Source organism: Cygnus atratus, chromosome 24 (genome assembly GCF_013377495.2).
Source record: "Cygnus atratus isolate AKBS03 ecotype Queensland, Australia chromosome 24, CAtr_DNAZoo_HiC_assembly, whole genome shotgun sequence".
Lineage (NCBI taxonomy): Eukaryota > Metazoa > Chordata > Aves > Anseriformes > Anatidae > Cygnus > Cygnus atratus.
In genome coordinates, this window is record NC_066385.1 from 5,333,174 (window position 1) to 5,358,248 (window position 25,075).

The 25,075-nt window shown below is 61.5% G+C and overlaps 2 protein-coding genes across 5 annotated transcripts; both read right to left on the reverse strand.

Moving 5' to 3' along the window:
* Nucleotides 1-307: 307 nt before the first annotated feature.
* LOC126913562 (E3 ubiquitin-protein ligase makorin-2-like) lies at nt 308-2,332 on the reverse strand. Its single transcript, XM_050715270.1, has 7 exons — nt 2,166-2,332; nt 1,806-2,071; nt 1,448-1,539; nt 1,116-1,336; nt 797-907; nt 578-707; nt 308-463 (listed from the first exon to the last, which is right to left on the reverse strand). Exons 1-7 carry the CDS (start codon nt 2,330-2,332, stop codon nt 308-310), a joined length of 1,143 nt encoding a protein of 380 aa, XP_050571227.1.
* A 1,188-nt stretch (nt 2,333-3,520) lies between these two features.
* On the reverse strand, nt 3,521-24,044 carry PPARD (peroxisome proliferator activated receptor delta). 4 transcript variants are annotated; one of them, XM_035569189.2, is made up of 8 exons: nt 23,992-24,044; nt 19,689-19,777; nt 9,404-9,637; nt 8,634-8,785; nt 7,771-7,909; nt 7,087-7,289; nt 6,319-6,769; nt 3,521-5,927 (listed from the first exon to the last, which is right to left on the reverse strand). In XM_035569189.2, the coding sequence occupies exons 3-8, from the start codon at nt 9,537-9,539 to the stop codon at nt 5,680-5,682; spliced, it is 1,329 nt and encodes a 442-aa protein (XP_035425082.1). In that variant the 5' UTR covers nt 9,540-9,637; nt 19,689-19,777; nt 23,992-24,044; the 3' UTR covers nt 3,521-5,679. The 4 variants fall into 4 exon arrangements, with proteins under 4 accessions (XP_035425082.1, XP_035425081.1, XP_035425083.1 ...); XM_035569188.2 differs by having other exon boundaries at nt 6,319-6,772; nt 23,992-24,038; XM_035569190.2 differs by lacking the exon at nt 23,992-24,044 and adding an exon at nt 20,269-20,378 and having other exon boundaries at nt 4,084-5,927.
* Nucleotides 24,045-25,075: the final 1,031 nt, after the last annotated feature.

The window sequence follows — 25,075 nt, forward strand, 5'->3', positions numbered from 1 at the left end:
CCCCGCAGCCTGTGCATTAAAAACCCCACTGCCCCCATCCCAGGGGCGCTGACCTGCCAAGGAGGTACGGGGAGGGGGCTGCGTGCCCCAAAACCCCTGCGGCTCCATCACCCCCAGCTTCCCGGGGCTTCAGCCAGAGCATTTGCCCCATCCCACCCTGCGGCACCCTCCATGCCTACAGCCACCCCAAACCGAAGCCAGGAGCAGCTAAACACGTTAAAAGCAGATGTCTCCCCTCCCAGAGGGCAGGTCCCTGCTGCCAAGAGCACCCCAGGCTCAGTGGGGGGGTCCCAAGGGGTCCCACGCCTTAGTCTGAGTCACTGGAGTCCCCGAGGAGCATCTCGTGGCCGTAGCTCGAGTACAGGAAGTCCACCTCCAGCAAGGCCCTGGTGACAGCCCACTCGAGCAGGCAGAAGTCATCCTGCTCCTCGTCCGAGCTCTCCGAGGGAGAGGGGTTGAGCTCCTGCAGCACGGGACAGAGGGTGAGCCCCAGCCTGAGCCACATCGTGCGTCCACGTGGTGCCCTGGCCCCCTGGGGCACATCTCGTGGCACCCCAGGACGCATCTCCCCACTTACAGCTCTCATCCCTGGCCGCTGCAGACTGCGCCGTGGTGGCCGGCCACCGGGCAGCTCGTGCAGGTAGATGCAGTCCGACCCGAACGGGCAGCGGCCGCGGTTCTGGATGAAGAACTTGCACCTGATTTTCCTGCAGGATTCAAAGCCCAGTTGCATTCAAAGCCCGGATGCACGCACGGCTGCCGGAGCAGCGCAGAGCCCACGGTGCTGGGCACTCACCCCGTCCGCGCCTTGAAGCTTTCGATGAGCTGCTCCTTCTCGCCCGCATCCGAGACCCAGTACTTGTGGGGGATGTAGTAGCTGGAGGTGACCCGGCACTCCGGGCAGGCCCTGAGCGAAGGCAACGCGTGCTGGTGGGTCTCCAAAAGGGGAGCAGCCCCCAGCAGGGCTCAGCACCCATGCAGGATCCCACAGCCACATCCCGTCCCCATCACGGCTCCCAGGAGCCACACCACCAGACCCGAGGAAGGAAGTCAGGGTGCAGAAGAGGGGACAGTGACCGTCCCCGCGCTGCCCTGAGCGTCCCCCGTGTGCTCACTTGATGACCGTGCTCTGGAAGTCCCGGCTGCGGCGCCACGTGCGGATGCAGCCCAGGCAGAACGCGTGGCCGCAGTTCGGGAGGATCCCGAAGAGCCGCTCCTCCGGCAGCGCCTTCTCGTACACCCGCTCCATGCAGATCCCGCACACCACGGCCTTGCTGCGCGCCCTCAGCACCGCAGCAGGGACCGGGGCTGCCGCAGCGCCCTGCTCCGCGGGGACCTGCGGGCAGAGCAGCACGGCACCGCAGCCCCTGCTCCATCCCTGCCCCAGCTCTTGGGACCGACACGGGGCGATGGGGGCAGCCCGGCCACCGGAGACCGCCGAGCCCACCTCCGAGCACTCAGCCCACGTCGCCGTCTCCGCCGCCGCCTCTCTGGGGTCAGGGGAGTTTGGATCCAGTCCCAGACCTCGCGGGTGGGAGCCTGCGGGCAGGAGAGCTGTTAGGAAAACACATCCCACCCCGTCATCAAAGGGCCAGGCCAGCTGCTTGCAGGGCACGGGCTCAGCGGTTCAGGTCCCCACCCTAAAAAAAAAAAAGCAGCCAGGAGGGGTTTCCGCAGCCCCAGCTGGGCCCTGCCCAGAGATGGCGGGAGGGGGATTTGGCTCAGGGGTCGGTGTGTGCGGAATGCCCTACCCGGGCCACCCAGCACCCACAGCTCTGCTGGTCCCTGGGGCAGCCAGCACCTACCTGCAGCTCTCCGAGCTCCTGCGGGGATGAATTCCTCATGGACAGCTGGCCCCGGGGGGTTGTTCAGCGCTGGGACGTTCTCTTTATCATCCTCTTCCTCCTCAACCTCCACGTTTGGGAGCCCGAAGGCCGCCCGCGTCGCTCTGGGGACAGCGGGGACCGAGGCGCGCCAGGCTCCCCTCCAGCCCTGGCGGCCGGGGGCCACGCTGGGCATGGGGCTGTGGCGGCTCCTGGCCGGCACCGGCTCCTCCTGGACGTGCTGGTAGCTGGAGGAGGCCGGGGATGGACAGAGGGACAGGTCAGCCCCGCACGGCACCTCCTGGCTGCCAGCCCGTCCCCGTGGCACCGGGTCCCCCTCACCTGCAGCGCTCGCCGTAGCCGCAGGCCCTGCTCTGGAAGTAGCGGCACACCGGGGCCGACTTTCTGTCGTGGGAGAAGCGGCAGCTCCGGCCCCGCCGGCAGGATCCGCGGGCAAAATCCCTGCCGAGGGGAGAAGCTGCATGGCCAGGGGCTGGGGCCAGCCCCATTTACCCCAAAACCCAGGGGCCTGGGCACAGACACCCCCTTCCCCCCCCCCCCCCCCCCGGCACCGGCTTTGCCTGGATGTGGCCCCGTTTTCCCATCTGGGATCCGGGGCTCTGCCTGCCCCCCGCTCAGCCTTATCTCCTGGGTAATTGCAAAGCAAACGGACCCCAGGGGCTGGGCTGGAGATGGACGGGGCTGAGCAGCCGCTGTTCAAGCCTGGGGGCTCTCCTGGGGGGGGGGGCTGGGGCAGCCCCGCAGGGGGCACAGAAGGCAGCAGAAGCCCTCAGCATGGGGCTGGCAGTGAGGGGGTGCCTGGCCAGGACCCCCCAGCTCAAGGGGACGCCCCAGCACCGCCCTCTCCAGCCCCACAACTTCAGGGCGAGACGGCAGGGGGATGCTCGGGGCTGTCACAAACGTGTCTCTGCCCCCCCTGTTGAGGGTCTCGCAGCCCACCTCCCCCCAGAGCCCTTCCTGCAGCCCCCCTACCCAGCCCTACCTGCACAGGGGTCTCAGGCAGCCCCCCCGAGCCCTTAACGCCCCCGATGCCATCTGCGAGCCTGGCTCCATCTCCTCTGGGTGCCTACAGGGCTGGGGCCCTCCCTGGGGTATTTATGGCCTTGGTGGGGTGGGTGCACCCGTTCCCACCTGAGCAACCCTCACCTTAATTAGCTTAACCCTCGCCCTGCTGCTCCTGGCACTGGCAGGGGGGTGCAGGGGTCTTCGTCCCCCCCAGACACTTGCTCCTGTCCCCGTGGGTACCCCAAGCACAGCCCAGGGCGCACCCAGACCCCCTCGATTTACGCGGCCCCACAGGGGCTGGCGGAGGAGAGCGGGGCGCAAGGGGCTCCCCCGGGGGCTGGGGCAGCTCCAGGGCTGCTCAGGGTGGGGAGGTCCCGGGAACAAACCGGGTGCGGGAAATGCCGAGGGACACGGGGCGATTTCCCGGGGAGCCCCCAAACAGGGGCTCGGCTCCCCGTGCTGCTTCGCTTTGGGTTTAGGGCAGGGAGAGCTCGGCTCCGATCCCGCTCACGACCTTGCTGCCTTTCCCGTTGCTTGCAGACGCGGGCAGGAAAACCCCAGCAGCTGCAGAGCCCTGGGAAGTGTCAGCGAACCCCAGCCCCTCCGCTGGAAACCCCCCCGAGGGCTCAAGAGAAACCCTGCAAAGAAGGGCTGGCCGCTCAAAGGTTCTTAAATATTTAGTTCCGATTTATTTAAAGTCAAGTCAGTTCGCGGACACTATTTATATTATTAAAAACACTTGGAGGCTTGTACTTCTAGCAAAAATATACATTTCAGTTTGAGGGTTGTTAAACTGCCAGGAGGGGGGAAGAGGAAAAAGCTCCCCAGGTAACGAGCACGCGAGTCCCGGGCGCACCGGGGGGCTCTGGGGCCAAATCCCCCGGGCTGGGTGCGGCGTGTATCTCCGGTGCCTTCCCCAGAGGACTTCAAAGTGCTTTAGAAACGGTAATTCCTAACTCCCCTGCGAGGTAGGGACACGCGAAGGGGCCGGGAGGGCTGCGGGCAGGGAAACCGAGGCACGGCGAGGAGCCCGAGGGGGCAGCGGTGGGGGGGGGGGGGGTTGGGACCTGCCAGCCCTGCGGCGTGGAGGGGAAGCCCAGCGCTCTTCCCCTTGGGGTTTTAAAGGAATTATTGCACCAGGGAAATCCACTACCCTGAAGAGGAGGAAAACAAAACCGATTCATCCGCTCCCGCGCCCCCCCCCCCCCCCCCCCCCCCCCCCCCCCGTGGGATTATCAGTATTTGAATAAGGCTGCTCGGGACGCAGGGGATGCTGCAGGCAGGTCAGCGCTGCCTCTCGGGAGACGCAGCGCCCACGCCGGGTCCCGTCCCGGGCACGGGCAGCACCGCGGCGTTTCGCTGCAGCTGTGACAAGGTGCGAGGTGAAGCCCCCGAGCGGCTCGGGGCTTGGGCAGGGCACGGAGCCCGAAGCTGTCCCCTCGCTCAGGGGGACGTCGGCGGAGGGCAGGGGGACTTCCCCGGCACAGCGCCGTGCGAGCATCCGCCCTCTCCCTCGCCTTTTATGACTACTTGGCATTTATACTGGGTGTTAGAGCTGCAAAGCTCTTTGCAACCGATGCACTTATTAATCCTCGTATTCCCCCTCGGAGCGGAGGGCAGGTGACGGTGTGGCTCCCTTCCCCAGCAGGGGAAACTGAGGCACGGCCATTAGCAGAGGGGCCGAAGGCCACGCAGTTAGGCAGCAGCAACACCAGGCTGGGCTGCAGCCACCTCCTGCTCTCCCTAACGCTGCTCTTCCCCCCTTGAAGGGTTGCCCTGCTGGTCCCGCAGCCTGGAGAGAGCGGGATCATCAGATCCCAGCCCTTTGTGGCACCTCCCAGCCGGGGCTGCCCCGTGCTCCCTTCCCATGTCCCAGTAAATGTCCCCTCGCCGTGCCGGGCTCTGCGGGCTGGCCGTGACTTTCCCGGTGCTGGTGCTGCCGGGGGCTTTGCTCGCTCTGGCGCTCGCAGGGAGCCCAGCGCCTCTGCCCCACCAGTTTGGGAAGGGAGCTGCAGGACAAGGCACGAGCCCTGCTGCCTCCTCCCAACCTTGCAGAGCTCCAGACCTGGCCCTGGCCCCGTGCAGACATTTTTGGAACCGAGGTCTGCGCAGAACGGCCTGGGGAAGCAGAGAGACCTTGGCCTCTGCTCCAAAGGTGGATTTTTGTGGGTCAAACCCTTCCCTCCCTTCTCCACGTCCCTCCCTCTTCACGCGGAGGTGCCGAGGGGCAGGTTCCTCTGGAGCGGGGGCACTGGGGGCACAGTGAGGGCGCTGTGAGGACAGCTGTACCCGTCTTCAAATACTCTGGTTTTTCTTTGGGAAAAGAGAGAAGCTTCCTTTCGTGACACTGTCCTAGACGTCACAGCTCAGGACCACGTCTTCGGAGTGCAATACAAAAAAAGACAACCAAGACACGCTCTAAGTGCTGCTGCTGGCCCTGCTCGATGACCGCACCACGCTCGGGCCTCTGAACAACCAGAGCAACGCCGCTCTCCCCAAGCTGCCGCAGGAACCCCGCTGTCCACGCCGTGTGAACCGTCCGGCCGCGCCAGGGGCCCCGGGGAGCAGCTGAAGAGCAGGGCCGTAGTAACGGAAACGGTAGCTTAGGGTTTGCCTCTAAATTTGTTAGCGTGTGTTAACGGAAGCCCCGGCCTACCAGGCGGCGGCCGCAAAATCTTACGGCGTCCTGCCCTGTGTACCGTACGTTGGGGTCGTGTAGAAAAAGAGTTTCCAGTAGAAGAAACGGAAGACATGGGGAAAGGTTTCCTTTGTTTTTGTACAAAGAGTCCTGCTGGGAATCCATGGCTTCATTCTCATAAATAACAGGTCCTTAGTACATGTCCTTGTAGATCTCCTGAAGAAGCGGGTGCAGAGAGGTCTCGGCCTCCGTCTTCTTGATCTTCTGCACCAGCTGGGCGTGCTCCGTCACCAGCTGCCGCAGGTCGGCCATCTTCTGCAGCAGCTTGGGGAAGAGGTACTGGGCGTCCGGGTGGTTGGATTGCAGGTGGAACTCCAGCGCCCGCAGGATGTTGTCCTGGATCTCCTCCACCTGCTTCACGTTCATCAGGCCAGGACGGTCTGCGGAGAAGAAGCACGGCAGCGGGGTGTTACGGGGTGGCCCTCCGAAGCACACGCTGCTCCTGGGGGTGCGGAGATGGGGACTGAAACCCACCCACAGGGACTCCAACCTGGTCAACCAGACAAGGGGAAAAAAACGCGTGCCCTCGGAGCACGTGTCCCACAGCAGCCTGTGAGAAAGGGGTGACACCTGGTCCCAGCGTGCCAGGCATCGCCGCCACGGAGAATCTTTGGTGTCAGAACTATTCAGGTCTTCTCCTGCTGCCCTAAGACACCCCTGGCTGATGTCAGCCAGCAAAACCCCTGCTGAAGCAGCAGCCCAGCCCTCCCCAGCCCCCTCGGTTCGGGAGGGCTCTTCCTGACTCCCGCAGGGCCGAGAGCACCCGCTCACCTCCACACAGGATAATGGCAGCCACAAACAGAGACAGGTCGCTGTCATCCAGCTCCAGCGCGTTGAACTTCACAGCAAACTCGAATTTGGGCTCCATGATCTCGTTGAAGGGCTTGCGCAGGCTACGCAGGAACTCGCGGGTCACAAAGCCGTTCCCGTTGGCCACCAGCAGCCCATCCTTGTTCATGATAGAGGCCAGCATGGCAAAGATGGCCTCGTGCACCCCGTACTTCAGCAAAGTCACTTGGTCGTTCAAGTAGAGGCCTACGAAGCTGGGGATGCTCTTGGCGAACTCGGTGAGCTCCCGCACGGTCTCTACCGTGGTGCACTGGCAGCGGTAGAAGACGTGCACCCCGATTTCCTTGTAGGGGGGAATCCCGTTCACCAGCTGCTTCCAGACCAGCCCCTTCTCTGCTTGCCACAAGGTGTCCATGTCATGGATCACAAAAGGCTGCTTGAAAGAGAGGCAAGCGGTCAGGAACCTGCCACGGGGACTCGAGCTACGAGCCCTACCCAGGACACCTGCATTTGCCTGTCCGTTTGCTGCTTTCTCCTGCTGGGGCTGAGGGGCCCAGGCAAACAGCACCCACACACACCCACACAAGTGTGCAAAGCAGCGAGGGCAGGGCGTGTAGAGCCCACGGAGCTGCAGCTGGGAAGTGGTGCACGTGCAATAGCGACAGCAGGAGCGAGGTGCACGTCCTCGCCCAGAGAAGAGCCCCCCGCACTGGCTGCAGCCAGCCCCGTTTGCCCTGGGAGGGAACTTACTGGGGTGCTGCTGGCCTTCCCGGTCAAGATACCTCTCGCCTTCTTTTTGGTCATGTTGAAGTTTTTCAGGTAGGCGTTGTAGATGTGCTTGGAGAAAGCTTTCAGGTCGGCCACCTGTGGGTTCTGGCAGCTGATCTCGCTTGCCGTCAGCCCCGCCACCAGCTTCCTCTTCTCTGCCTCCGGCATGCGGCCGAAGCGGATCGCTGCGAGGAGCAAAACCAGTGAGCCCGCCAGCACCGCTACCCTCGCCAGCACAGCCCCACGCTGGGCTCCCATCCCTGCTCATCTGGGTTCTCTCGCAAGCCCTGCTTCTTCCCACATAAACGCCTGGGCTCGGCCAGGAACAGGATGGTTACGCCTCAGGTTTAAAGATCCCAGCACAGGAAAGCAATGTGTGTGCACAGTTCCTGCTGGGCCAACCTGGAGGGAAGAGCCCTGTGCCACCAGCCGGCCTGCGTGGCAGGAACAAAGAGCCCCTTCTTGTAAGGAAGGAATGGATGAAAGAGACAAAAGCCCGAAGCATTGGGCTTCAAAGAAGATGATTCCCTGGCAAAAAAAGAGCCACGGGATAAAGCGAGCTCCATCTGGCCTCCCCGTGTGAATCCCCGGGAGGAAGCTCCGCTCACGGGGCAGACGGCCCCACGGCACCCCGTGGGCAGGCCTGGGGACAAGGGTGCCACTCACCGTTATGTGACATGCCCAGCGAGAGGCATTTCTGGAAGCGGCAGTACTGGCACTTGTTCCTGTTCTTCTTCTGAATCTTGCAGCTCCGCTCACACTTCTCGTACTCCAGCTTCATGCGGATTGTCCGGCGGAAGAAGCCCTGCGAGCAGGCAGCGCACGGGGGGACGCGGAGCAGGGGGACAAGGGAACAGCAGCGTTAGCACCCGTATTTCGGGGCCAGGCTGATTTATTATCCCCAGCAGCCTCACAGAGGCTCAGCCCCCTCATCCTCCACCGGGTATTTTCAGCACAAGCAGAGCCTCGACCACAAGGAGAGGTGGTGTGGTGGGAGAAGGGAGAGGAGGAAGCACGGGTCTGGCACCAGGAGCCGGGTGTGTGATACTGCGGGCAGCCAGCAGGGAGGGATGGAGGAGCGGGCTGCGGGCCTGCCGGAATGTCTGGCAGGGCCTGGGCCGCTAATGCAGCCCCGCTGGCATCTGCTGTGGGGGAAAGAATTTCAGAGGCACAGCCAAGCTGCGGCCAGCGGTCCCAGGGGATAAGCAGGCAGCTCTCTGCTGGTCTGCAGCACAGCCAGCAGCTTGAAAAGCAAAGCCGGAGTCCCCACGCGGACAGGAGGATTTGCCTTACAAAGTAAAGCACGATGCAGTGAGATTTGGGTCGTACACGTCTCAGCTGCCTCCTTCAGGACAGCGTTTGTGTGCCTGCCTGTCCGCTCTCTGGGCAGGTTGCGAGTGATTTTTTTAGTCATTTCATCCTGCACCCCTGCTTTGCTGAGGACCTGCTTGCCCGAGGAGCCACCGCTCTCCCCAGGCTCTCAGCTCTGCTTGCTGTTGCCGAACCCAGCCCCTGCAGGGCGGACGCACCTTGCAGCCCTCGCAGGCGTGCACGCCGTAGTGGAACCCCGAGGCTTTGTCCCCGCAGACCCTGCACTCCACGTTCAGCGCTCCCGAGGCCGCCTCCTCGCAGCCCATCTGCAGTTGGTCCGACAGGGAGGGAGAGGAGCTCTGTGAAAGGTCTGCAAACACACGAGGGGAGGCAGCCTGTTGTGCAGTAGCCACAAGCACAGCAACACATCTAACCCCGTGGCTGGAGGGACTTCCAGCGCTTCCCAGCCTGTCACTCCGGCAGTTAACCTCCGATACCCTGTACAGAGCCAAGTGTTCCCAGCAGTTAAGAGATTCCACATCAGCTCTGATTTCTTCCTCTGGCATTCATGTTTAGGCAGCGAAATCCCACCAGCGGACTTGCCAGGCAGCTGGCACAGGGCTGGCACAGGAACAACAAAACTTCTCTCCCGGCTCCTATGATCCGTTTGCACCCAGGATTTCCAGGAGCAGCCAGAGAACGGCTCTCAGGCACCCCGGGAGCCCTCCCCTCTCCCCCACGCACCCTCTGGGGCACAACCTTCCCCTCCTGGCCTTGTTGCCACCTCCCAGCCTGCTGCCAGCGGCTGTGCGGTGACCACAGAGAAAGAAATACTTCTCCATAACTTGGCCCTCAATGAATTATTTCACAAACGGAGGAAATAAAACCGAGCCAAGCCCCATTCACATGCAGACCCGGTGCCCTTTGCCTTGAGCACGCTGTCTGGAGGACGCGGCTGCAGCCTGCGTGCTCCCGGGGCTCCACTCACCTGTGTAGCTGCTCGAAGGCAGCGAGCTGTCTGGTCCTGCACTTGGGTCTGAGGCTCCGCTGGCCACCATCACTGCCTCTTCCTCTTCCTCCTCCTCTTCCCTGACCTCAGGTACTTCCTCCTGTAGTTGTTCCATAATCGATCACCCCTCAGTGCCAAGACTGCAATCCCTGTCATAGCTCTGGCATCATCCGCGTCTAGCCGAGATGGACCCTGCCAGGCTGGTGCGCTAGCCTGCGGACAGGGGGAGAGGCACGGCGTCAGGCGCAGGAGCTGCCACAGCAGCCCTGCTCCGCTTCATCTTATCTAGGGAGACAAGCAGCCCCCGGGGCTTTTCTCTGGTGCTCTGCAGGGCTCAGGGAAGCAAAACCTCGCTGGGATCGCGTTCAGAGCCCAGCAGACAGATCCTGGGACACAAACCAGGAACCTGGGGCCGGTGCTCCCTGCCCTGAAGGTCCCGCAGCGGAGACACTGCCCCGGGCAACATCCCCCAAAGCCACCAGTGCCCTGGGCTGTCCCGGTGGCAGCCAAGGCCGAGGTTTGGCAGAGCCAACGCTAGCATAAAGATTAGGATCCTTCATTTTTCGGCTTCAGACTCCATCCTCAGCCTGACAACGGGGCAAGGACAGCGGCTGATGGGGGCAGGAGCAGGGCTCAGCGCGGTGGCCAAAAAACCCCAGACCCACGCGAGCTGTCTGCGAGACGGATGGCTTCCTGCCGGCCCCTGCCCTCCCGCTCCTTCCCGTCACAGCGCTGGTGTTTGTTTTCACTCATCGTGTTGTAACCAGCCCCGGCTCCCCTGCCAAGAGCCGCCGGGCCGAGCTCAGCCACGGGGTCCGGCAGCGCGATCGCGCCGGCTGCACGGCCCAGCCCTGTCCTAATCCGGGGCTTCCTGTGGGAGGACGGCCACGGGCCCCTTTCCCCCCACGCTTCCTCTCCTTGTTTGTGCTCGTCCATCGCAAGCGACGTGCCGCGGGTGCCGAGGCCGGGCCGTTCCCCGCGCCCCGAGCCCAGCCGGCTCTCGCCCGGTGCCGCGTCGCAGCGCCTCTGCCTCCAGCCCTGACTCTTGCTCCAGTACTTAGCACCTCCAGCACGGCTGGTGTAGAGCTGCAGCCATTTCCTTCGAGGAGCCATCGTAAAGCGCAGGATCCGTTGCTCTATTTCCACAGAGCCTCGATTAACAGACGCGAGTTCAGCTTCTGGAGCATCCTCGCGCCTGCTCCCCGTGTAAGCCGCCTGCGGGGTTCTTGCACGAGGGCGCCCCACGACCACGCGTGGCCGTGACCCACGCCAAAACCCACCCCCCCCCCGTGGCACAGGGCTCACTGCGGGAGGACGGCGGCGACCCACGGCTCCCTGGGCTCAGTTCCTCTCCCGCAGCAGCCCCTCGTGCCCAGAGCTCTGCGGCTGGGCTGCAGCCAGCCCCTCGGCCCGCCCGGGAAGCCGTCAGCGCCCGGCAAGGTCGGAGCTCCCCGGGCAAGCAGCTTGGTGCCAAGGGGAGGACGAACCCCCTGAAGGAGAGGCCGGACATCGACACGCCGCCGAGCCAGCAGCACGGGCACCCCCAGGAGCCGCCGCAGGACCGCAGCCCGGGGAGACCTCGCCGCGAATTCGGAGCCACGGGGCCCGAGGTCGCACCCGGCTCCGTTTCGAGGAGCGGGGACAGGGGCAGGGGGCTCGGCTGAGCGCGGCGCTCCCTGCCCGCGCCTCCCGGGCAGCACTGAGGCACCACTCACGGGCTCTGTTACCCTTGGCCGCCGCTCACACGTGGGGCAGGGCATCCAGGCAGGAAAACCTATTCGTCAGAGGTGGAGGGTAACGAGCCGGACCTTTTTAAAGGCTATATATAAACGAACGCACAAACATCAGGAAAATGCTTTTGCCCGGCACGGCAGTCAGCGGGGGAAGGCTGTGGCAGGAGGAACTGGCCTCCAGTGGAAAACACAGCCAGCAGCACCTTACTGAGCTTGTCGTTAGCTCTCCTTTGGCTCTGGCATCCATCAGGAGAGGCAAGCACTTAAACCCTTTGAGGACGTAGTCTCTGCTTCGCCTCCTCGGCCCCGCAGGGACTCAGTTCTCCAGCTGTGTCCCTGGCACACCGGGTCCATGCAGGGCCTCGCACCCCACGAGCCACCAAAGCAACCCCAAAGGACGGTGCCCCGTGCGGGCAAGGGTGCCAGGGGAAGGACAAGGACTCAGGTCCCAGCCTTCGAGAGCGGCTGGAGAGCCAGAGGGAGGAAAGCTCTCGCCAGAAAGCTCTGAATTTATTGTTTTAATATCTTCTCGCAGGCCAAGAGCAGAGGGGCCTGGGCAGAGGGGAGCTGCGGGAGCTGTTTGCACACCTGCCTTTCCCGGAGCCATTCCCCTGTTTTCCAAACAGCGGCGATAGAGGCAGAGGAGGGGGGAGAGGGATTAATTCCACCCGGCCGGCTGCACCCCCTGCCTCCAGGAGATGAAAGGCCAGGCAGCCGCAGCCCGGGGAAAGGCAGGCAGGGGCCAGGCCTCTGCGTGGCTGCAGGGGACGTGCGGACCCCAGACCCCTGCGGGATGGGGCAGCGGCCAAACCTGGCTCCATGCGGAGACCCTGAGCCTTTAGTTTCTTTCAGCTGGATGTGTTGAGCTTGGTATAAAGAACAAACCAGCGCTGCCTTGACCAAAATCAGCGAAAAAGCTTGTTTGATTCCTTTTAGTGCTGGATTCTTGCGGCACGTGCAGAGAGCAAACGACCGTGCCAGCCTCCGGGATGCTTTATTCAGCCCCAGACACGGGGGAGATTCCCTCCCTTCCCTCCTGCCAGCCCGAACAAAGGCGAGCCCTTGAGGACTGGAATTGTTTGCGCAGGATTACAGCGGTGAGCACAAAAGAGCCGTGCCAGCTCCCCCGCGAGCCCCGTGGTTTGGCGTCGGAGCTCTGTCCCTCGGAGCACGGACAGAGGGTGCGGACCCTGCCCAGCCCCACACCTTTGTGGGATGGCACCAGGGACGGAGGTGTGGAGGGCAGAGGGTGCCCCAAAGGGCCCTTCTCACCTCCAGGAGCTCCCTGCAGCTTGGTGCCTCCACGTCTCCAGGCAGGGCAAGGAACAAGGAGGTTTCCTTCCCTGGGCTAAACCTGCCCCCGGTCCATCACAGCGCACGAGCGGGGCAGAGATTCCTGCCCGGCGCAGCCACCCCCTTTTTCCATTTGGCAGCTGTGACGGGAGCAGCGATGGAAAGCGAGGATGGAAACGAGGACAGGCACTGCGAATTCCTTCCTAAGCTTCTCCGGAAAATCGGGCAAATCTGTTTCCCTTCCTCTTCCCACAGGATGGGAACGAGCAAGAGGGCGAGCATCTCGTGACTTGCTCTGCCTTGGCCCAACCCCGTTCAAAGCTTTGGCAGCCGGGGGACATTGGGCTGGCTGCTGTGCACGAAGGCTCTGCACTCGGGCAGATGCTGCTGGGCGTCCCCCTCGCGGCTCCCACGCTGCAAACAGCGCTGGCACCAAGTTTTTCTTTACCAGAAGCCGGAGCTGACCCCTCTGCCAGGCGGAATGACATGGCTGGAACGTGGGGAAGAAGCGTGGCACACAAGATGAGGGGGAAATAGCTTAAAAAAAATAAAAAAAGCTGGCACGCCAAGGCTTGCAAGGTTAAGAGGAGACAAATCTCCAGCCTCATGTGCAGCACGGACCCAGCGCCTGAAGGCAGCGCTTCTCCAGAGCTGGTCAGGACCCGCGTCTTCCTCAGCACTGGGTACTTGCATGCTTTTGGCCAGGCAGCTCCTGGCAGCAAATCGGCGTTTAAGGCTCAGAGCTACGTTCAGAGACGGCAGAAGCTGACACACGAGCCAAAAAGTGCCCAGTGCCCCGTGGCTGGTGCGTGGCAGGGCTGGCGGGGCGACGCGACCGCTGTTACACGGCTGCCCGTGGAGCAAAGCATCAGCAAGGAGGGGACGTGCGTTGCGACACGGACACCAGGGTGCTGGCAGCCACCGAGGGAGTGAGGAAGTGCTCATAATTAGAAGGACGTCATCTTTAAAACAGGTGTAGTTTCAAAGAAGAAGTCATTTCGACACGCTCGCTGGGGTGGGGAGGACTCCCGCCCCGTTCCCCTCCAGGGGAGGGCACATTTGTTTCTAATATTTTTATACGGACGGGGTTGGAGGCAGCTCCCCGACAAGTCCCTGTTGTAGTGTCGCCAGACGAGGCTCCTCCCTGGAAGAGGGAAGTTTCCAGGCAAAGCAAAGCGCCAAAAAACATCCCAACCTCCCAAGGGACAGGTCACAAGGTTGATCCACTCAAAGTTGTTCGAGTTACCCTAAGGGAGGCGACCAGGAAGTGCGAAAGGAGACCGATTTACCATGGAAGCACTTCTGGCTTGTGTTTTTGTTCATCTGGATGAAACCATTAGACAAATTCACAGTCAACAGAAGTGAATCCCTTCGGAAGGATTCTGTTGGTTGTGAATTTGGCACCGGACAGCAGCATTTTCTGTGACATGGAGCACACATCAAATATACCAAAAAATGGAGCTGAATCCGTAAAAAAATGTGGTTGTTGTTCATTGGCCATTATTTGCAGACATCCCTTGGGTTGTGTCACCACTTCGGGTATCTGCTGATCGAGTACCAGTTTCTGTTCCTCCTCCTGCACGCCAGCTACTCCTAATAAAAGCCATATAAGAGCTCAGCAGACGCTGCAACACAGGAAAGGTAACTAAGTGCAAAAAATCCGCAGAGACAAACAATGAAAACGTGTTTTGTTTTTGTTCCTGAAAGACCAACGCACCTATTCATTAGCTAACGAGATCTCGGCAGCGCTTACTATCCCAGCGTTTCCTCCCTTACTCAGAAGCCTTGGCCGCGAGGCAGCTCCGTGCAGAAGTGAACTACTGGAGCTGGCGAGGAAGAACGCTTCGCCCCGCACCGCGGCACCCGGCCAGCACTGATACTCGGGGCCTGAGAGAAATTAAAGCATCTGCTCCAACGCTGCAGATGTCCAGCCCCTTGTCCTCACTGCAGGTTGCTTTTCACCAAGCGCCAGCCCAGCCGAGGCAGCAGCAGGGTGCTGCCCGAGCTGCTATTACCGCCGTGCTGCTAATTACTCAGGAGCACACGACGGAGGAGCGCAGGAGGTTCCCTCGCTTGCCTCGAGCGGCCAGGCTTGCCAATATGAATCACACGTCGCCTGCGTGTTTGAACTCATCCATTTCCTGGCCACTGAGAAAAAAAAAAAAAAAAGTCAAAGAGTTATGAAACTCGCTGGATCCTTCTCTTTTTGCGCCGCAATCGTCCCCAAAAAAACTAGATCACATTTTGATCTGAAAGGAGCTTCCCGCTTTCTCACCGGCGCTGCGTTTTCTTTGGAAGAGGGTTAATGCTCCTGCGGGGCTCAGCCCCACACGCCTGGTTCTCCTCAGCCTTGGACGAGCCAGGATCTGCAGCTCTCCTCCACACAAGGGGCCACAGTCTCAAGCACTTCCCCGAAGTTCTGCTCCATGACCTTCAGCAGCTCCTGCCGCCCCCCGTACCTCTACTTCCTCCGTCATCCAAAATCATACTAACCGGGTTCTGCAGCGCTTCCTTCCTGGCCCTTTCCTCGCTGCATTAGCTCACAGAGACGGCATGTTTTGGACATCGGTGCCAAGCGTCATTGTTTATTCCCGTGGTACGGATTTGGACACCTGTTCCCAGTCACGCTCGCCAGGCTCGCCCGCCCGCCCCCGGCTCAGCACACCGCGCTGCTCGTGACCCTCTTCTCCCTCTGCACATTCCCATATGAAGCGTTTCCAGGAGGGCTTTCAGCAAACAAACTGGCAGGGCTCGGGCTGGCGACTGCCAGCCGAGGGTTGTGTTTTGCTGTCAGCTCAGGACAGCCCAGAGCAGGCAGGGGCAGGGGGGTGCGCGTGGCCGGCTGGGCCGGGACGAGGACGGCAGCCAGGAAACAAGCAGGTACCCGAAAGGTGACACCGCCGGGGGGCTGCTCAGCACTGGAAACTGCACGGACGCGGTGCCATTTGAGAAGATCGTTACGTCCAGTAATGAGAGAGGCCCGTCCCCGCTCCCGGCAGGGCACAGCGGAGGCGGCCCGACCCGTCCTGCGATGCCATGCGATGCGTTCCCCTCCTGCCTGGGGCTGTCCCCCGGCGAGGACGGTGCTTTGGGGACAGCGCTTTGAGCTCGGCACGCGGCCTTCAGGCGCTGCTGGGGGAGACGCGAGGCAGCTCAGAGGGTTAGGTGCCAGCAAGAGACCCCGACCCCACGGCCCTGTCCCAACTCCATACGGAGCCAGTGCCCAGCACGACATCGCCCAGCGGGCAGGTGCTGCCTTCCACATCCCTGCTTCCTCCCTGGAAGTGCAGAGAAGCCGCCTGGGAAGCGTTCGCCTTCTCCATCCCAGAAGGAGAGAAGTTTGGCGGCTCGGAGCCCGTTGACCTGCTGGAAGCTGGGGCTCTCTGAGCCCCCGAGCCCCCCGCGCGTCGCTCCAGGGCGCTGGGTTTGCTTACAGAGCCCTCGTCCCCCCGAAGCGGAGCAGGCCACGTGGGAGGATCTGGTTTCAGGAACATCAGTAATTATAGAACAGGGCTGACAGGGAGGGAACAGCAACAAGGCTTCCCGAGGCAAACAGCGGGCACGGGCTCAGAGCAACGTTTAAAGGAAAAACCAGGAAAGCAGCAAGCGGAGCGCGGCGCCACTGCTAACCCTGGAGTCAGAGTGCCCGACTCGTGGGAACACCTCGCACCCGAGCCCGGCGTGGTTTTTCCCAAAGCCTCAATGTCACCGGGACACCAGCGAGCGTCACCCCTGGGGCAATCAGATCCCTGGAAAAGAGACGGGGGAACAGCAAAAACGCGGCAGCAGGCCAGGGCATCCACTGCTCTGAATCACAGGCACACGCAGGCAGCCCGTCGGCAGGAGCCAAATACCCAAAAGGCCAGTAAGCCCCAGTGCCAGGTGGCCAGAGCTCCCAAATCCAGGAATCACCCTCAAAAACGTTACCAAGCCTCGAAAACGTTACCAAACCCCCTCCTCTTTGCAGCGACTGAGATCCCCTGGGCTAAATCTACCAGGCTGTAAGTTTGTTACGCTTACACCTGGGCTCCCAGAAACGCGCTACGTGTTTTGTAGACCTTAGCAAAATATCCCGGGCACCAGGCATTCAGCTCTGATCCCAGGACGCAGCTGACAGTGAGCGATTATGCCCAGGCACGAATTCAGATGATTCAGCAGGGTCTGGAAACGCACGCGCTGGAACAGAACAAACCTTCGCTTCACCTCTCTTTCGAACGCGGAGCAGGGAAAGAGGAGTAAATCTGAGCTTGCTTCTGTCTCCTCGCGGACGACTCCAGAGAGCGTTAAAATAACTTTGTGTAACAAACTAGTTCAACACCCTCTCAGGAATTCGGAGGAGAACTGTGTTTCCTTACTATTTTTGGCCACGTTCACACAGCAAGAGCCGGCCGGAGGGACGGAGGTTTCCCTGCGTTTTCGACAGCGATGCGAGCAGCGACTAAACGCGGTCGTGGCAGGACAGCCCCGCCAGGGAGAGGACCTCGGCGTGCTCCTGTCCCTTTGGATTCCTGCCTCAGCCCCTAGAAAACAAAACACTGGAGCAAAGCATCAGCACCTCTCCTAACACCCTCACGTCCTGGGCACCATCAGAAGGAGAAGCAGAGATCTGAAGCGAGACCACCACCACCACCACTGCTTCCCGACAGCCAGCTCCAACCCCGAGCTCGTGCTCACCGACAGCTCTTTGCCAGAGCCCCCAGTGTCCCTAAGTCCCACAGCACAACGCCTACCCCACAGGCACGAGAACCCATGGCTTTATGGCACGCGGGTCCCTGACCACCAGCGCCCACGGGGCGGCCAGTTCCCATGGTCCAACAGCTCTGGTAGCAACCATATAATTAACGTAGAGGTAGAAAGCAGATTTGGGGATTTCAGAAATATTTCAGATTTGCATTAAGACGATATTTGGACTTGCATTAAAAAAAAAAGTTCTAAAAATCAGACAGGAGAGAGTTAAGCCTAGGTTTCCATCACTGAGGTGACCGCAGCAAACCTCGGTTATTTTGAAGCCATCTCACCCATCCCTTCTTCAGCACGACGAAACCTTTCCTAACGAGACTTTCATTAGCAGCTGCATGTTTCACAGCGAAGTTTGTCTTAACAGATTATCAAAATAATAAAAATAAAAATCCCTATCAGCTCAGGCAGGAGAGCTCACCTGCCCTTTTGCACCACCAGCACCATTCCCCGTCCCACGCCGCATCTCTGCTCGGGGTTTGAACTTGCACGTTCTGCGTTTTGTGTGCACAGTTCCAGTTCCCAGACCGGGGCAAACCGAAAAACACTTCAGGAGGGCACAGCTTCTGGTTAGCACGAGCATTATCTGCCTGATGCTATCCGCAAGCCTCAAAGGCGTGCTCTGGCACGACCCAGCACCGCGAGAAACATTAACATTTCTGGCTCGGGCTTTCACCCTGACACCTCTTCTCAGCCAGGATTTCCTAAAAACGCCGGCCTCAAAGCCCACGCTTCAGAGCAGGACCTGTGCCGGGGATCCGCAGCACCCCAACACACACCTGGCCCAAACGGCCTCACGTTCACAAGCTCTCAGCTAAGTCTTAGAGGACCCAGACATTTTTCAGACGCTGCGATTGCAGCACTGAACGTTAGAGCATTTCAAGAAGTCATCCCGAAACTAAGACCCGTCTTGAGTCAGTTCTGTTCTGAAGTCTTGCAGTCACGCAGGGCTCAGTGAACAGCATCCAAAAATCGTTCGTTTTGGGGAAGATGTGTTTCACAATCCCCTTGACCAAAAGGGTTCACACTGGCATCGATGGCTACACTCGAAACCCTGCTTTGAGAAAGTAATTTCCGAGGCACTCTGCCAACGCAAGTGTATTTCGGAGTGTAAGATTTAAAAAAAAGGAAAATAGCTCTTCTACAGAATAATCCCATTCATACTCACTACGGAAATCACTTCTGCTTGTCTAGACTTTCCCACAGTCTCAGAAATCATCGCACCACTGACACGTAGTACATCTCTGAGGAGTGACACCTCTAGAAAAGCAGAGACGGCTCCGCAACGCCCCGCGTGAAAGCAGCTCCACAGCCTGACAGACCGGGGCTATCAGCACGGGAGCCAGCGCAAACCACAAATAAACCAACGGCTCGAAAAGTGCACGGTCAGGGCGAGCCAGGCTGGGTTCTGGCAGCAAAGAACCCCTCAGCCATAAGCACCGGGACATCATCGTCCTCGACTGAAAACCGTTTGCGGGTCGGGTCCCGCTGCCCAGAGGGCTCCGTGAGCCTCCTGTCACGCCAGCCCCTCCATCTCCAAGAACATTTGCAGATTTCCAGGTGGTAAATTCAAGAGCCACAGATAAACCATTCCCCAAAAGACACGACGTACTGTACGGAAATACGGATTTGTCAACGGGCAAGACTCTAGAGAGAAAGAGCCCGTTAACATCGGCAAGCAGTTCCGCACAACAATGCCTCCCCATCAGCTCAGCCTCGTGTGGCTCGTTACAAAACCCCCCCCACGCACCGCAGAGCTCCTCGGAAGTCCCTGTCCCGACCGCCAGAACAGGGGGAGCAGAACAGTTGCACAAGCTCGAGGAGACACTTATACAAAAGACCGCATCTCCGTCCAGCTAAATACCTTCGGCGTGTGCTGTGGCGGAAATTAATCCGCGCCGGCAGGGGTTTAGAAGCTAGGCACGGCGTTTGGGTGCGGGGCGACCACCCCGAGGAACGTCAGCATCCCCACGGGCAGGAGCTGAGCCCTCCGGGCCATGTCCTCCAAAACTATTTCAGCTCTGCAGTAAGCCGCGGAGTTTTGGCTGCTAGGGCAGTTACGCAGCAAGCGATGTTATCGGCGCCGGTGTCAGATCGCGTGTCCAGATAAGTAGGTGAACATTTACCTAAGCACAGCCTCTCATCTCACGTGACCTCCCCACTCTCGGAGCAGCAATTTCAGTTGTAAAACCAGCGGACTAATCAAATTTTAAGTTGTTATACTTTGAAGGCAACAGCTGGCTCAGAGGAACGGGATTAGACCACAATACTTACAGCAGACTCCTAAGCAAAATCCTTAAAGATTTTGTTCAGAAACCGAACGGGAATAAGTCTCAGATTTCAGATTTAAAAAGAAACTCACGGAAGTTTAAGCTCGTGGACAAAAGTGAAACTTGCTGAAAGCAAGTCAGTCTCCGCGGGCTCTTCCCTACCCCGAATTTTTTAAAAGACAAACAGAGAAAGCATTTTGGAAGGGCAGGCACGCGAAAGGGAAGGGTTACCTCTCCGCAGCAGCTGTCCCCGTCTGCCCGCCGGTGCAAGCCCCTGTCCCGTTACCATGTCAGCACGGAGAGCTGAGCAGCGAAGCAATCTGCAAAGAGAACACAACACGAAGTTCCCCGGCTGCGCCGAAGGCCAGATATTTATGCCGCCGGGAGAACTGGGACAGATCCAGCGACGTCTCTGAAATTTAAACACACGCTCCCTCTACCGCACGCTGCAACCATCTGCTGGGGCGAGTCCCTGGCGCTGCGGGGAGGCAGCGGGAGCGGAGCCCCCGACGTCCCGGCAGGGACACCCGGGAGCCCTCCTCGGGCTTTAGGAGCCGGGAGACCCGCACGGGGACGCTGCCTTGGCCTCGTGGCTGCCACCTCGACGGGTCGACCTTCCCCACCGTGCGCGAGCGAAGTCGATGCTAACGCACGGACCCAGTTGGGAAAGGCTGGCGTGGCCACGAGGCGGTTTGTTTACTCGGCTCGCTTAATCCCTCTTTAGGAGGCTGCGTGCAAGTTCCTGCAATTTTAATGAACCTCTCTCTCCCTTTCTCGGGTTGTTGAAGCTGAAGGATTTGACGGAGCTCACCCCTCCTGGTTTTGCTGATAAGGCGGCGAATAGCACTAATTTCGGACAGGAGAGCAGTAGGAGACCACCGCTGGAAAAAAACCCACGGCTTATGAGGCTGACCTGGAGGACTTACAGAAAATATGCTCTATTTTTAGACGCAGTTATGCAGACTAACTGGACTAACGTATTAAACAAAGATGTTGTGAACACGATGCTACTTGAACCCACGTACCCTCCCTGCCGCGACACAGGCTCAGCTGCTCCTCCCACCCCCCTGGAAAAGCCCCGTTCCTATCGCTGCCTCTTTCAGGGCAACAAGACCCACGAGGCCGCCGAGCACCGGCCGGGGAGCCCACGGCACCAGAGCCCACCTCGTGCTGCACACCCCACGTGCAACGAGCACCCGGAGCTTCACCTGCCCAGCACGGCAGGAAGAAAGGAAGCAAATCCTCTGCCCTCCAAAGCCTTGTGCTCCTGGAGAGGCTTCTAGGGCGGGTATGAAGAGCGTTCCCTACGTGGCCGAGCAGCCCCAGGCACCTCCAGGGGACGGCACGAGTGTGAGGGCCAGTAAAACAACGCCTGTCCCGTGGAGCAAAGCATCAGTCACATCAGGATCTCTCTTCCTTACAGCAACAGAAATACAGAAAAGATATATATAAAAAAAAACAAAAAAACTTGAAGGAAGCAATTGTCCCCGTGCTGCAGGGAAGGGGCTGAGCCGCAGCATCACTGCGTGCCCACGTGAAGGGGCAGAGGTCCAGCACCCAGCCCTCTGCTGCGCGGGGCCATAAAACCGCACGCCCCGACTCCAATCCACGGCAGGGCGTTACGGCTGCAGCGGGTCCCCCCCCCCCCATCCCCCTCCCGAAACGGAAGGGGTTTTTCCCAAACACCCAAGACAAGGCTTTTTGTTCCCCTTCCTGATGAGGGGAGGTAATAAAGTCATTACAGCCCCGCTGGTGCATCAGGAGCAGGCTTTCTCCACCTCCACCGGCAATAAAACCCGTCCCTGACTCGGTAACAAAGTTGACGGTGTCAACGAGCGCATGAATCACGCACGGGGATCGCAGGAATCACACCCCGAGCTCGCTCCCAGCGCACGGCAGAGCTGAGAATCCAGAGCGAATTCCGGGCTCACCTTGCCCTGCTCGCAGGTAACTGCCAGGGCACGCCCGTGGGCACCGCTTGCACCAGCTCAGCAGGGAGCTGCCGGCGCCTCCCTCCCTGGGAGTCCCGGGGAGCTCACGCACCCGTGGCGGACGGGGAAAAGGATTCCCCGCCGAAGGCAGCGAGGGAAGTCGCAAAAAAAAAGGGAGCGGGAGGAGGGAGGAGTGGATCACAAACCAGAAGGGGGATGTGGGGTGACTTACGGGGGTGACCGCAGCCGTGCCCTCGGTCCTGCTGCATCGGGCACGGCTGGTGCTGCCCTGACCCCGCGTGTCTGACGCCTGCAAAGCCCCCGGCCTGGCACGGGGGGCTCCAGAGAAGCCCCAAACCTTGCACGGGGGGCTCCAAAGCCCCAATCCCTGCACAGGGGGCTCCCAGTGAAGCCCCTGTCCCTGCCCGGGGGGTTCCAAAGCCCCAATCCCTGCACGGGGGGCTCCAGAAAAGCCCCAAACCTTGCATGGGGGGCTCCAGCAAAGCCCCAGCCCCTGCCCAGGGGGCTCCCCAGCACCCAGGGGGCTCCCCACACCGACTCCTTCCCCTCCAGGTGACACCCGCCAGCGAGCACAAGGCTTCCCGGCACAGATTTTGAAGGGAAGGCGGCCGAGGCCGGCCGGAGGAGGTGAGTTACCCGGGGAGGCTGCCCGAAGTCACTCGACACACCGCAGTCGACGGCCGCCGGATGCTCCGGGGACGCCGCGGAGGGCTGGTGACCCCTCCTGTCCCCAGCCAAGCTGCGCCCTCAGCCACCTCCGCGCCTCGATTTCCCACCCAGGGACACTAAAACACACCTACCTCGTAAACACGGCCTGAACCTCAATTCACCGGCTTCCCTAAACGCGTCGGAGCCTCTCTGATCATAAACAACCAGGGCAGTTAAACCTGGGCTGAGGTGGAGTCGGCGGGCGCAGAAGGTTTTGAAAGCGTAACAAGGCGAGAAGCCCTTCTGACCACACAACAAAGGGGAGGTAAAAGCAGCTCAAAGTAACCCCCCGGACCCTTGTTTGCAGTAACAGGGCTCCGAGGGGGCCAGCAAGGAAGGAAAAAATGCAGCAGGTTGGAAGAACAAAACAAAGGAGGGAAGCAGGAGGTAAAATTCAATCAGGGCTTGTTCAGAGGTCCTGCCACCTACCTCACCTTTCACCTAGGACTTTTATTTTATTTTATTTTTTTTTTAAACGAGCGCTTTTTAGGCTAATTAAGAGCTGGAGTCAGCCCAGCCAGCACCACCCCGCCGCACTCGGCTGCGGTCGCAGACACGGCGCGGTGCTGAGACCCTCGGGCCCCGCGTCCCCCTCGGGACGAGCTGCCCCTGCGCTTTCTCTGCCATTTTTTTTTTTATTATTTTTTTTTTCCCCGATAAAAATCCTTTAGTTAGGATCTCAGCAGCGGGAAGCGGAGCAGAGCACGGGGTGGCATCGCTGGGTCCCCACCCGATGGCCAAGCCACGCTGCTGGCCCCGAGCTGGGCACCCCACAGCCCCCCCCCCCCCCCCCAGCAGCCCCCCGGCTCTGTCCCCCCTCCGTGACCACCGAGGTGCTGCCCGTGAGCCCCCTGGGACCCCCGGGGGGGGGACCCCTGGCACAGAGCCACCCGGCCCCCAGCTTCTCCTCGCAGCCCAGCCCCAGAAAGCAGCGGGCGGCTCCTCCTCAACGCCTGCCCCTGGGGACGGGCCCCCCCGGCCTCATCCTCGCCCCCCAACCCTGTCCTCACCACGTCCCCCCGCCCCGTCCCGACCGCGTCCCCCTCCTCGCTCTTCCCCGATTCCCCGAGGAGAAGCAGCGCCCGCACCCCGATGTCACCCAGCTGCCCCTGCACCCAATCCTTACCTGCCCCCCCCCCCCCGGCACCCCCAGGGCCCTGTCACCCTCAGAGAGCCCCCCCGTCCCCCCCCACACCCCTACACCCCCCCCGTCCCCACTGTCACCCCCCCCCACCCCCCCCTTGTCCCCAATGTCACCCCACACACCCCCACAGTCCCCCAAATCCCCCATGTCCCCCCCACACGCCCTGTGCCCCCCAACCCCCCCCGCCCCCCATTTCCCCCCCATACCCTCACACCCCCCAAAACCCCCCTCATCCCCCAGGCCCCCCAAACCCTCACGCCCCCCCCAACGCCCCCCCTCACCCCGCCATTCTCCCCTCACCCCCAGGTCCCCCCATGTCCCCCCCACACCCTCACGTCCCCCAAACCCCCCTGTGCCCCCCCCACCCCCCCTTGTCCCCTACATCCCCCCCCCCACACACACACCCTCACACCCCCCCCCCGAAAACCCCCCAGGCCCCCCCGAGCCCTCACGTCTCCCCACATCCTCACGTCCCCCCCCAACACCCCCCCTTCACCCCCCCATTCCCCCGAACCCCCCATGTCCCCCCCACACCCTCACGTCCCCCTCACGCCCCCCGCGTCCCCCCAAACCCCCGCGTCCCCCAAACGCCCCCTACGCCCCCCATTTCCCCCCCCACATCCTCACGTCCCCCCACGCCCCCCCCATTCCCCCACTGCCCCCCACACCCCCATGCCCCCCCCCCGTCCCCTCACGCCCCCCCCCCCCCCCCCCCCCCCCCCCGGCTCACCTCCCGCCGCCGGCCCCAGCTCCGCCGCCGGCGCCCCCCCCGCCCCCGCACGTCACCGCCGCCCGCCCTGACGCCACCGCCCGGCCCAGCGCCCCGCAGCCAATCAACGCCGCCGGCAAGTCCGGGCCTCGTTGCCACGGCAACGGCCCAAGCCCGCCCCGCGCCCGCGCCGCTCGGCGCCCCCTGGCGGGCGCGGGCGCGGGCGCGGGTTCGGGCCGAGCGCGGGGCTTGATGGGAAATGTAGGCGCTGAGCGCGGGGCGCGCTGGGAAGGGAAGGCGGGGGGGGAGGCGCAAAATGGCGGCGGGGGGGGGGTGGTGAGGGATGTGGGGTTCCTCCTGCCCTCCCCAGCACGCCCTGTGTGCCGCTTTCCGCCCCTCCTGGGGACACGTCGGCTGCCTGCTTTGTGCAGGGCGAGCTTTGTGCCCTCACACCATAGCTGAGGGCTTGGATGAGGCTTTACACCCTCACGCCCAAGGCAAACCGCAGCAGCGGCTGCCGGGATGAGCGGCGTGTTTGTAAAACACGGGCTCTGTGCCCGCTACGGGTGCTCAGGAAGCAGCACAGCACTCGCAGTGTCCCTCATTAATGCAGTAATTAAAGATTCCTGCAAATGTGCAATCCCTGGACAAGGGTGATGGACAGGGGGGTGTCGGCGGAGCTGCTGACCTGGTAACAGAATCATAAAATCCTAGAAACGTTAAGGTTGGAAAAGCCCTTCAACATCATCTGGTCCAAGCATCACCCTGCTGCCAACGTCACCCACTAAACCTTCATGTGGAGAGTGGCTGGGCCACTGCAAACACACCCCCATGGTGGTGTTACCCTGGGCAGCTGCGGGTTTCCCACAGGAGACCCCCCCACACCCCCACTGGTGCTGGGACGGTCTCAGGGACAGGCAGGGGGAAGAGCAGAGACCCACCGTGTCCCCAAAACCTCTGTGAGCTCTCCTTTTGACCCTTCTGCAGGGGGTAATTCTTAGTCCGAGGCACCGGTGCACGCACCGACGACGTGTGCCTGCTGCTGACTTAGGCAAGCTCCAGGTCGGCTGCTCCGGGAGGGTGAGACAGACCCGGGCACATCCAG